Below are 12,443 nucleotides of genomic sequence, written 5' to 3' on the forward strand. Positions count from 1 at the left end.
CTCTGGAACAGAGTAAGGAAGGATTTCCCACTCTGTGAGGCACCCCGTGATAGAATACCCAAAACACACAACGTTCGAAATGGGAGCAAACCAGTCAGGTGTAAATGAACTCAGAATTTACACAGACGCCTCCAAAATGGCAGCCGGAACTGGAGCTGGCATCTTCTCACAGGAACTGAATATACACACCTCTATACCCTTAGGCATACACAGCTCCATATTCCAATGCGAATGCATAGCCATCAAGGAAGCTGCAGACGCGATACTAAGAAGGAAGATACACGGATATTATATCCGTATTCTATCCGATAGTATGGCAGTACTGACTGCGCTGAGGAGCAACACCTATAACTCAGCGCTGATATACGAGTGTCACCGATCCTTAGAACGAGCTGCCTCTAACAACTGGGTAACTCTGCAATGGATCAAAGGACATAGCGGTTCGTTGGGGAACGATGCAGCGGATGAACTTGCAAGGCGGGGGTCGGAAACGCAAGTGGCTGGCCCAGGGCCAGTCCTGCCGCTACCCTTCAGCCAAATGCCGTCATGGATACGCTCTCTCACCAACAACCTACATGGAACCCGATGGACAAATGTCTCAGGCTGCAGACAGTCGAAAGAGGCGATTCCTGCATTATCGCCCAAACTGACACGTCGACTTATTAGCCTAAACAGACATGACATCCGAATTATGGTCGGCACCCTAACAGGTCACACATCACTGAACAAACACCTATTTACAATCGGCGTTACGGACAGTCCTAAGTGCAGGAGCTGTCTAACCGAAGATGAAACGGTCACTCACGTAATCCTGGAATGTGCTGGGGTGGCCAACCAACGGGCACAAACCTTAGTAAATACAAGGTCGCTCCAGGAAGTCTGCGAACACCCCAGGAGTGTTCTGAACTTCTGGAAGGAGCTGGGCTGGTTGGAATGACTGGCCAACACTGCACGCAAAATGGACCCAATTAAGCGGTCTAATTGCGGAAACAGGAGCCCTTTACCAAATCCATGAATCTAGCATATTGTGGCACTATTCTGATATTCTTTATTCTATTGAATGAAAATTTATTTATTTACCATAGGTAAGGAAGTAACAATAACATATTGCAACAACACTTGGTAAATATTTATGAATCTACATCAGTTTGTAAAGGGGCTTTTGATATAAGGAGAAAATCTGATATGAAACTTCCAGCCCATCTTTTTGATTTTACCCATATTTGATTGTCAGTCAGTCTTATGAGGATATTGTACAGATGGGATCTCAAATTTTCACATTGAGCTGTATAGTAGTGTAACAGTGATATAGTTCCCAGTTTTCCTTAACATGAAAATCATAACACAGACAGTCTTAAAACACCTAATAGGAGAAAAATACAGCTGAATTCATTTATAGATGTACAACAACATTGCCACTTCTAGTCAGTCTTTTTTATCTTTTATGAATTTAATTTGAAATAAGAGGACAAGCTTGTTCTTATGCAACACCATAGTAGTTTGTAATAATATGGTTGAAGACAGTTATTTCACCCTTTTCTTGGCAATGTATCCCTGCAGATACATCAAAGTTTGAAAAATTGTAAGTCTATAATTTTTTGCTAAAACGAAAAATATCTATGAAGATATTTAGATGTTTTTATGCTCTTCGAACGTAAATTAATTTTCTTAAGGTAGGGAACACGGTTAAACTGTCAAACTCCTTTAATTTTCAACTGATGACGTGCTCCCGCGTAAACACGTGCACACTGCCAAACTCATAAGCGATTCATTATGCTTAAAAAAGGTTAGCTTATTTTCTGTTTTTTTAGGTAAATAAGTTGTATATGCTTTCAATTTTTTTCTCCAGGCCCTTCTGGCAAAAAGAGTAACAGAAAATCAATTTCTCAGTCTGTGGGGACCCACACTTCTCCGGGTATTGTAAACCAACCTCCACAAATACATTCTTCCCAGAAGAAACATATAAAGATCTACAGTGATGATCTGGGAAGAAATATGGGGTTGATTTTTCATAAAATAAGTAACGGGCAGTCAGTAACCAATACTTGCATGCCAGGGGCAAATTATTAAACGAATTTTAAGTGATACTCACTGCTCTAATACTTCTATTATTGTAATGATTGGGAGAAGAGATAATTTAAATAAAAAGAATCTACAAAAACTATACAGTGAATTAAATAGCTTAAAAATAGCTAATCTTATAATGTACACATTGCCATATATGCCTGATTTGCCACAGGAAAACAAAATACGATACAATTTAAACAATTTGTTAACCCTATTGTCTAATTCTCATTATTTGACATGTAATAATAATATATTATCTAATAAAATACAGATAATAGACATTAATAACATAATTAATTATAAAAAATGTAAGGTTTTGACATCTGATAGGTTACACCTATCTAATTTCTATAAAAGACAGATAGCAAAATCGCTATCATATTATTTATACTATAACACAGCCAACTATTTGGCAACCCCTGCTTCTTTTGAGCAGTTTAGTTGTAAGTCGATAAGCACTGCTTCTATTGAGCAGTGTGATAACTTTGTGGACTCCGCTTTTATTGAGCAGAGTAATAATAACCACTGCTTCTATTGAGCAGTGTACTAATTTAAGCAAAGATTTGGAATATTTTCCAAAAAATTAAACAATAAGACAATAGGGGACTCCTCTAGCAGTGTAAAAACACAATGTAATATAACAACTACTAGAATAAGTAATAATTGTAAAATTGCAAACCTGATGCACCAAAACATGCAAGGATTATTAGGTAAAGAACTTGAACTGGAGTTATTTATAAATCATAAAGATATACATATTTTATGTTTAACAGAGCACTGGCTCAGAAAATATGAGCTCATCTTTAACTTCAGTGGTCATCAGGTGGCAAGTGCGTTTAGCAGAGAAAAAGCTACACGTGGCGGCTCTCTTATTCTTGTAAGTAAATTATTTAAATTCAAAGAACGAGAAGATATTGTGGGCCTCTCTGTTGAACGTATAATTGAAACAGCCTGTGCAGAGCTCAAGTGCGCCATTGTTGTTAGTATATACAGACCCCCAGATGCAGTATATGAATTATTTGAAAGTGTATTGGAGGAGGTTTTATTAAAATTATCTGAGTCTAAGAAGTATATCATGATATGTGGTGATTTTAATATTAATTTATTAGAAAAATCCTCAACCAGTATTAGATTCAGATCTTTATTCAAATCATATGATTTAACCAATATTTTCTTAGAGCCTACTAGAGTAACTGGCACCTCCAAAAGGTGTATTGATAACATATTTACCAATTATAAACCCATTTCTCAGGCAATAATTAACAAACTGAGTTCAGACCACTTTGGTCAGTTAGCCTCTTTTAATATTGAAGTCAATAAATGTACTAAAATTAAAAAGTTTACGTTTGTTCCTGTGAATAATAGGCGAATGGAGAAATATAGAGGCAATGTGTCAGTTAAACTCTCAAATTTGGATTTATTCAAATATAATATTAATCCAAATGAAATGTATGATATGTTATTTAAAATAATTAAAACAGAGTTTGCTTCTATATTTACTTCTAAGACAGTCAAATCAGGTGGTCTCCTGTCATTTAATGATTGGGCAACAGCTGGCATTCATAGGAGCAGACAAAGGCTATATGAACTGTATAGTGAGAGATCATTGTATAATCATGATACGTCTTTTCTCGAGTATGTTAAAAAATACTCTAAATTATTTAAAAGTGTTTGTTCTATTGCAAAGTCTATGCATATCAGACAAATAATTAAAAATGCACCAAATAAAATAAAGATGACTTGGAATGTTATTAACTGGGAATCTGGAAGATTGAAAGACCGCAACATTGAATATAATCTATCAATAAACAATACAATAATTCAATCTCAGCAAGAAGTTGCTACTGCTTTTGAGAAATTTTTTTCTGAGATTCCAGTTTCTATCACAAACACTCGTCTCCTCCACCAGTGTTGCTGAGTCACTTCTTCTGGAAAATGTTATAGGATGTCAACAAAGTTTAAATTTTAGTTTTGTTAGCCCTGGAGAAATAATTAAAACTTTTAAATCTCTAGACATAAAAAAAACTGCTGATATATGGGGCATTTCTGTTAAAATAATAAGTTCAATAATTGATGTCATAGCACCATATCTTGCAATAGTATTTAATAATTGTATTAATCGTGGGGTGTTTCCTGACCTTCTGAAACATAGTAAAATTACACCAATATTTAAGTCGGGATGCTCTTCTGACCCGAACAACTATCGTCCTGTGTCGGTTTTGTCGACCATTAGTAAAATTTTTGAAAAAATAATTTTAAGCCAAATGCTTACTTACTTTAACTCTCATAAGTTACTTCATTTGAAACAATTTGGCTTTACTAGGGGACGTTCAACAACGGATGCAGGTGTTGAGCTGATCAAGAATATTTTTGATGCCTGGGAGGAATCGCAGAATGCACTTGGCATCTTCTGTGATTTATCTAGGGCTTTTGATTGTGTTCAACATTCAACGCTGGTCAGGAAGCTATACCACTATGGCATAAAAGGAACTTCGCTCGATCTTCTGACTTCATATCTAAACAATAGAATTCAGAGGGTCGACGTGAATGGCAGGAGATCTCCTGGGACTCCTCTCAGTATGGGGGTACCACAAGGGTCTATTCTTAGACCGTTCCTCTTCCTTATCTATATAAATGATCTTCCTAATCTTATAGAGAAAAAACATTAGGTAGTATTGTTTGCGGACGACACTTCACTGATTTTCAAAGTGAAAAGAAACCAAACTATGTATGACGAAGTGAACGATATTTTATCTGACATCGTGTACTGGTTTAGCGATAAAAACCTATTGTTAAATAGCAAGAAAACTAAATTCATTAAATTTACCGTACCAAATGTCAAAAATGTAAATGCAAATGTTTTGTTAAACGGAGAGGTGATAGAACCGGTGGAATCTGCTATATTTCTTGGCATAACTCTAGATTCCAAATTACAATGGGGCCCCATATTGAAGGATTGGCGAACAGACTTAGTTCTGCAGCATACGCGGTTAAAAAAATTAGACAATTAAATGACATAGATACGGCGCGACTAGTATACTTTAGTTATTTCCATAGTATTATGTTTTATGGTATATTGCTATGGGGCAACGCTGCTGATATTAATACAATATTTGTGCTGCAGAAGAGGGCTATTCGCGCTATTTATAACCTAGGTCCTAGAGAATCATTGAGAGCAAAATTCAAAGAAATTAACATCTTGACTGTTGCTTCTCAATATATTCTTGATAATGTAATGTATGTTCATAGGCACATAAGTGAATTTGCCAGAAACTGTCATAACCATAATGTTAACACCAGGAACAGACATAAACTGATGATGCCTACTACTCGGCTTAGTCGAGTTAGTAAGTCTTTTGTGGGGCGATGTATATGCTTTTACAACAAGATCCCAGAAAATGTTCAAAACAAAGGTGTTACGTTATTCAAAAGAATTTTTAAAAAACGTTTGTGTGGTAAAGGTTACTATAACATAAATGACTTTCTTAATGATACCACAGATTGGGAATGGAGCGACCGCCCTCAGGCTATTAAATAATAAGTTTAATTGTACAATGTTACTTTGTAAATGTAACTTTAATTGTAAAACATATTTTTTGATGAAAAAAAAGCCCGCTGAGTTTGTTGCGCCTATTCTTCTCAGGCCTGAGGCATTCACTTTGGAATGGGTGGTAGTTTTTTTTTTGACTTTCAATAAGAGATTTCACATCCTATTTTGAATAAAAATATTTGAATTTGAATGGGCAGAAAAATACTTGTTTTGGTTCCAGAACCCAATCAATCATCAAATGATGTGGAAAATTCGGAGTCTGATTGTGTATTTGACAATATTACATTTCAAAGCTCATCAGTTATGAATCTTCACCGGTTCCTTTGCTTCCTTCTGCGCTTCAAAATCTTCACTTACCTTCTGATGATGAATGTGACCTTGGAAAAGTGCAAACAATATTCGATTATTGGAACCATTTCCATGGACTCTTCAGCTCAAGATTCTCTTCTTTCGCCATTCCTTCGTCACCAACTGCCTACTTGAATTTTTTTCAAACCAAAAGATCTAGGATTAACCGAATAGTACCTGAAATACCTGAGCCATATCCACCAACAGTAGTAGCTTCACCATCATCATCCAACATAAAGAATATGCGTTCTAAGCAGTCAAGATTTGCTGTAAAGAGACAAGCGCCTATACAAACAAAGCAATTAAATTTCTATGGAGTAAACAAGAAATTTGAACACGAGACTGAAATACATAATAAATAGTTACCACCTACGAACAGTATTTATTATTATTATTATTAGAATATTTCCATTATCTCCTCGATGACAACCTGAATATGATAACAGAACAAAGTAATTTATATTCAACTCAAATGATGGGTCACTCTCTTAATTTATAAAGCAAGTTGGTAAAAAAATTATTGCAATTAATTTGCATGTGGGAATTGCGATTGCGTGGTGCGGAGAAGAAGCTTTTAACCGACAAAGCTCTAAAGAAAAAAAAAGGAAGAGGCTCATACTCTCAAGTCGTGTTCAATAAAAATTAAGTATGCTTTGTAAAATGGCATGAAAATAAAGTTGTCACCATTGCTGGAAAATATGTGTTGGCCTGCTGGTCTAGTGTCCTGAAATCATCGGGCTCTACAAATCGCACATGAGAGGTGTAGATCTTATGAACATTTTGCTTGCCCTCTACAGAACTTCAATAAAAATTTGTAAGTGGCACTTGCCAATATTTTCACAGATCTTGTTTGCTATGTTAGTAAATAATGGCTGAATTTAATAAATGATCATGTAATACAAGGGCTATTGAATTCTGGGAGACAATAACTATCAAACAAATCTGACAAACCTCGTACTGCAAGGCCAACTACTACGACAGATTTGATCGATATAATAATTTTCCGACATTTGGGCCCAAGGGTCAATGCAAACTTTGCATAAAAAGGCAGACCAAGGTCATGTGCAAGAAGTGCGGTATGAGACTATGCCTTCTGTCTGTCAGAAATTGTTTTTTTAATTTCCATAGCAAGCATACCTGAGGAAATCTCATTTTGTCATATTGTTTCTCAGAGAAGCTTTTGTATTTTTGTTTATTTTTATTGGTTTTTCAAGAGGAATGACATTTTCTGTTATTTTCTTTATATACTAACAACCCCAACTAATTTTTGATTAAAAATGCTATCATTTTACTTATTTTTCTAACCAAGTTATTTAACAATGAAGTCATAGGTAATCTGGCTATGTATCTTCAGAGATACATTGAAATCATAACATATTATGAAGGACTCTTGGCATTGTATCCCACAGGATACATGTGTTTTTTTTTAAAACTACTCACATCAGATTTTTTCTGTATTTTTCTAGGCATGTTTGGGACACAAAGTTTACCCCATATAAAAATTATTTTTATATTCAAAGATTTTTTTCTCTGCCAAGTATAGGGTTAAAGAAGTAAGTTCTCAAAGATGATTGTTACAACTTTTATCAAGAAATATTTAATTGTCACATGAGAATTCAAATGTATCCATAAACACAAACCATGCTTTGTATAAGGTTTTACTTATTGTTCTTCTATAAGTTTCTCCTAAGATAATTTTACTAACACAAGTGATAATAAAATTAAGTTGCTCAACTGTAAATTATTTGTGACAACACTGTTTAAACATAATATCTATATTGGACTTACTAGAATTTTTTATTGACACAGATGAACACAGAGTATTGGAAAGCAATTTCCATTATAATACATACTATATTCAATAATTTTATGAAACATACCTGCATATATTCTTGCTCATGTTTGACTGTTTTTAGTGTTGTTCCAAGTTCCTTAATCATGTCCTCAAGCTTATTGTGATTAGCTTCATCACCTGCTTCACTAGATTTTTTTGATGGCGCATCTCCCACTTCAAAATTAAACATAACGACCTGAAAGTATAATAATAGATATAATAAAATAAATAATGAATTAATACACTACACATACAGACTGGTTTATTTAATGAAATTATAAACATTTATTAAAAAATCATGTCCAATTCTAAAGAAGAGCCCAAACATGTCCACTATTTATTTTAATGGCATTGTAGTAATTCTTCATGTCAAAAGAGCCCACCCTGGTAATGAACATCACATACTGTCATCTTACCCAGTGACTATTCTATAAAAAAAATAAAACTTAACCTTAGGAGTCATAGTCGACATTTGATTACTGAAGCAGTAAGTGTATCGACCAGATGTTGGTGCTGAGAATGTATACATCCCGGACGATTCTCGTTCTCCTTTATAAATAACCGCGCCATCAGGTCCTGTTATCTTCACGTCTATATCTAAAAAGCCTCCTTCTGCTATTTCAAACGTTAAACCTGCAAAAATAAATTATACGAACAATGGCTTTTGACGGATTCAGTGATATATACTGTTTGCTTTATTATTACCACAGGACGTACCCATTTTAGTATCAGCTTCCACATTTTCAAAAAAACACTCTTCGGCGTGTGCATCTACCGTGATAGTGTAACTATTTGCGAATATTGGAAGTATAGAAAAGACGGTCAGTAAAATCACACGTAATTTGTATGATAATGACATTTTTAATATTGTTTGAACTACTCTATACCTACTAAAATAAAAAAATATGTTTTTATGTTATAAATTAATTTATTTTGATTTCTATTTATCTACAAAAATATACCTTGATAAGGCCACGTATGACGTACAACGTAATGACAATTGACAAGAATAACTTTTGAGTTTGACACATCCAAAAATCAATTATCACATTGGCTGATGGCTCTCTACGCACTACATTCATTACTACTCTAATACTGAGGTAGGTACTAATTTTAATTATGTTATTTCACAGTTCCCAGCATAGTTAAAATTATTCCACTGACTTTATTAGATTGTCAATGCAAATCATCGAGTAAGACCAAAATCTGATTGCTTGTGTCAGTGTGAAATATCTAGATGCATGCATTGTATTTGTAATTATGTAATTGTTGTGTGTCTACACCTAGCGGTAGCCCCGTAGCTGGGCAGAAATGAATGTAATGAATAATTATGTATTAGCATTAGATATTAAGTACCATCGATATGCCAAAGCAAAAAAAAAGCCGTTAAGAAAGCATGAGTACATTTAACATAAACAATATACATCAATTATACTGGTATTTGAATTATACTGTAATAGGTTTTTACTATTCTACCTAGTATTCTGATTGAAAAAAAAAACAGAAATTAAAAAGTACCCCGCTGGACGAAGGTTTCTTTAAGGAGATAGGTATAATTCATTAAAAAAGAGAGATTTTTGATCAAGTAACAAGATATTTAGATAGATCTAATGTAGCCCTAATTATCTAAGTTAGAAGTACCTGTTTTCAATAATTAAAAAGCACTCCGCTAGGCGAAGGTTGACTTAAAAAACTTAATTTTCGAAAAAAACGATGCAACAAATTATGGTTGATGTCAATATTAATGAAACAAGTCTAGAGCTAATGAAAATATGAGTCATGAGCATTCAATTTTGCCCAGCGACGGGGGCATCGCTAGGGTATAGACACACGTAAATGCTGGAAATGTATCTATACCGTTCAAAATAACTACACATATTATAAATATCTTCATGATATATTTGTTGTTGACATGAAGATATTTTGATCACTGTTGATTTCATATAGGTACTACTGATGCGAACTGGTGAGTCCAAAAATTAAACACGCCAATGCGCATTTTATGTGCAAGGGCAGAACGCAAGTCTAAGAAATCAATTGCGTAAAGATTGTAAATTACTGAATAATCGACGTCATCGCCGATCGATTGCCTTGATTATTTGCCTTTGCGTGGAATGTGGAGTTTCTCTGCATTTTCTACAGCATGGGGTGTGTTCAGGGGAGTTTTTCAGTTTAATATCAAACTTCACCAACGGATATCACGTCAAATTGTTAAATTTCACCCGCATCACGTTGATGTTAGGTATTCCACCATTACCACCACGCCTTTCATTATAAACTTCCCACCAAGCACAGTCCCTATATTGTGGACCCATCTGCCGGCTGCTTTTAGTCCGGCACAATACGATGACTCTCGAGCATACTCCCATCTCAAAGGCCAAAAACGCATTTATTGACCTCTGCTGTTGTTCATGGGTGGTTGGATTTATTACTTTTTTTTTATGAAAATAAGGGATGCTGATTGAAACCCAAAAATTCTGAGCCTCACTACAATTGCGCAGAAATAACCGCCGTTGTGGTACCCATAATCTAGCCGGCATCCTGTGCAAAGGAGCCTCCCACTGGTGAACTACTTTCCATTAGACAAGCCGCCCAGCCCGCTTATATAAAAAAATACTGATGTATATCAAGTTTTTTAAAATATTATTGGTCAATAGGCAGCAATCTAAACATTTTTTAAGTTTAAGCAGCGTATTTTGAATTGAGAACCCGATTTGGACAGTGACATCAGTGGAGTAGCAGTTAAGTTTTTTTGGCCCTGACGAAAACGATTGTTGCTATAAGTATTACGTTTGTCAGTCTGACCCTATTTTCTGATCAAGATCTGTTCAGTCGGAGGTTTTTTACGTTTTTAATAAAAAATCACACTCTTATTATAGATGCAAAAGTTTGTAGCTTTATTTATTGGTTTGTGCGTATATTTGCTACTCCTTAACCCTCTAAATGTATTTGGATCTGATAAGTTAAGGTAACCTATAATGAAAGAAACAAACACCCAAATATAATATTTTTATTTACATAAAATAATTCGTTATTAAATTGTTAAGTTCTCTGAAATAAATTTAATTTCTTAAATTTTATCTTTGAGACTTTGACATCTTTTCCATGGCATCTCTTTTGGCATTTGTAGGGTAACCGGACACCTACATATCTTTGTATGACAGCTTTTGTCAAATTATAAATGTGGCTAATTGGACTTTTGTGTGTAGTCAACACATTTGACTAAATTTACAAAATATATTGACTTTCGAAAGAGATTTCAATACTTACTATTAATGTTAAAAAAGTTTTATCATACTTTATGGGCATTAATTTTTAAGCACTTAAATCCTTTAGTAGTGATATAATATAAATCAGCCTCGAGGTAATGATTCGCGTAAATAACACTCAATCAAACTCAAAGAAAGGGTCGTGAATACTTGTCAATAATTGTACCATATTTAATGAAAAAATATTGGTTTTACTAAAATATTTACGCTTTTTGCCAACCCATCTGATATAAATAAAATTAACTTACCGGTGATAAGTCACACCATCTTTTTTTGCGTCGTTAACGTATTATTTAAGGCTCACTTAGACTTGGTGATTGACACATAGTTGACAAACGACCAAGGAGAAAAATGTGCTTGCATTGTCTTTAAGCACATGTCTTTTCATTCATGCCGTTCCACTGTCAGATTGCGAATGATATGTCCATATATGGAACGTCATTGGAAGCAACAAACAAAATATTTAGAGTGTTAATCACAACGCATTGTCACAGTAGACATATGTAACAGTATGAAAACTACCTACAAACGTTCGAAATGATACACTCACAAAACAGCGTATTTACGAAGCCCCTCTATGTTTTTAAATCCCAGCGTATTGCGTGGTATACGGCTGTCACAACTTAACTCCATCAAAACCGGATTATGAATTATTTATTATTATTAGAATTACTAGGTAGGTATTCGAATAATAATTCCGTGAGATCGATCTTAATAAATTCGTGAACAAAATTCAAGATTTTTTATGAGTGTGGTTAATGGTTTCCGAGGATTTTTTATTATATTTATTTATTTTAGACAAAAATAGTTACTTACATGTGTTTTGTCATGGTTTTCATAGGAGTTGAAACAAATACCAGCTGCAAAACATTATCAACTTATTCGTCACGGGTGTCATTTTCATGGTTTTCGAAGGTGCTGAAATAGTAGTGCTGTCTAAATGCAAATCCGCATGAAATTGACAATTTTTGCGTCATGGGTGTCGCTTTCATGGTATTTGAGGATATTGAAACTGATAGTGCTGTCAAAATGTAAATCCAAGGAGCTACATGAAATTATCAACTTTTTCATCATGGGTGTTGTTTCCATGATTATCGAGGGTTGTGAAAATTGTGTGTTCACCTTCGTCCGATTTATAAGAAATGAACACGAGATTGAACTTTTTGTTTATGCAAACCAACACCTTTGCTGATGAAAATGACTTGGAGGATATTTTGTTATCTTTTTCAGACGTTCGCAATGGCTTCATTTTAAAGTCCGCCATCTTGAATCTCGATATGGGTGCCATATTTGTAATTGACACTGCCGAAAATCTCGAAAATAAAACCCATATTGATTTTATTGAAAATGTCATGTCATATCTTGGATCTCAAAA

At 34.5% G+C, this 12,443-nt stretch overlaps 1 protein-coding gene across 1 annotated transcript in view; it reads right to left on the reverse strand.

Annotated features, from left to right (window-relative positions):
* LOC126974038 (transmembrane emp24 domain-containing protein 2) overlaps positions 1–8,787 on the reverse strand; it is a 10,197-nt gene extending 1,410 nt beyond the window's left edge. Inside the window, exons 1-3 of the mRNA XM_050821410.1 lie at positions 8,517–8,787; positions 8,251–8,432; positions 7,846–7,995 (exon numbers count right to left, since the gene is read on the reverse strand). Of these exons, the coding sequence (XP_050677367.1) occupies positions 7,846–7,995; positions 8,251–8,432; positions 8,517–8,658 (474 nt within the window). The 5' untranslated portion in view covers positions 8,659–8,787. The remainder of the gene's footprint in view (positions 1–7,845; positions 7,996–8,250; positions 8,433–8,516) is intronic.
* Between the last annotated feature and the right edge of the window lie 3,656 nt (positions 8,788–12,443).

The sequence above is a fragment of the Leptidea sinapis genome, chromosome 31 (genome assembly GCF_905404315.1).
Source record: "Leptidea sinapis chromosome 31, ilLepSina1.1, whole genome shotgun sequence".
In the NCBI taxonomy this organism is placed as follows: Eukaryota; Metazoa; Arthropoda; class Insecta; order Lepidoptera; family Pieridae; genus Leptidea; species Leptidea sinapis.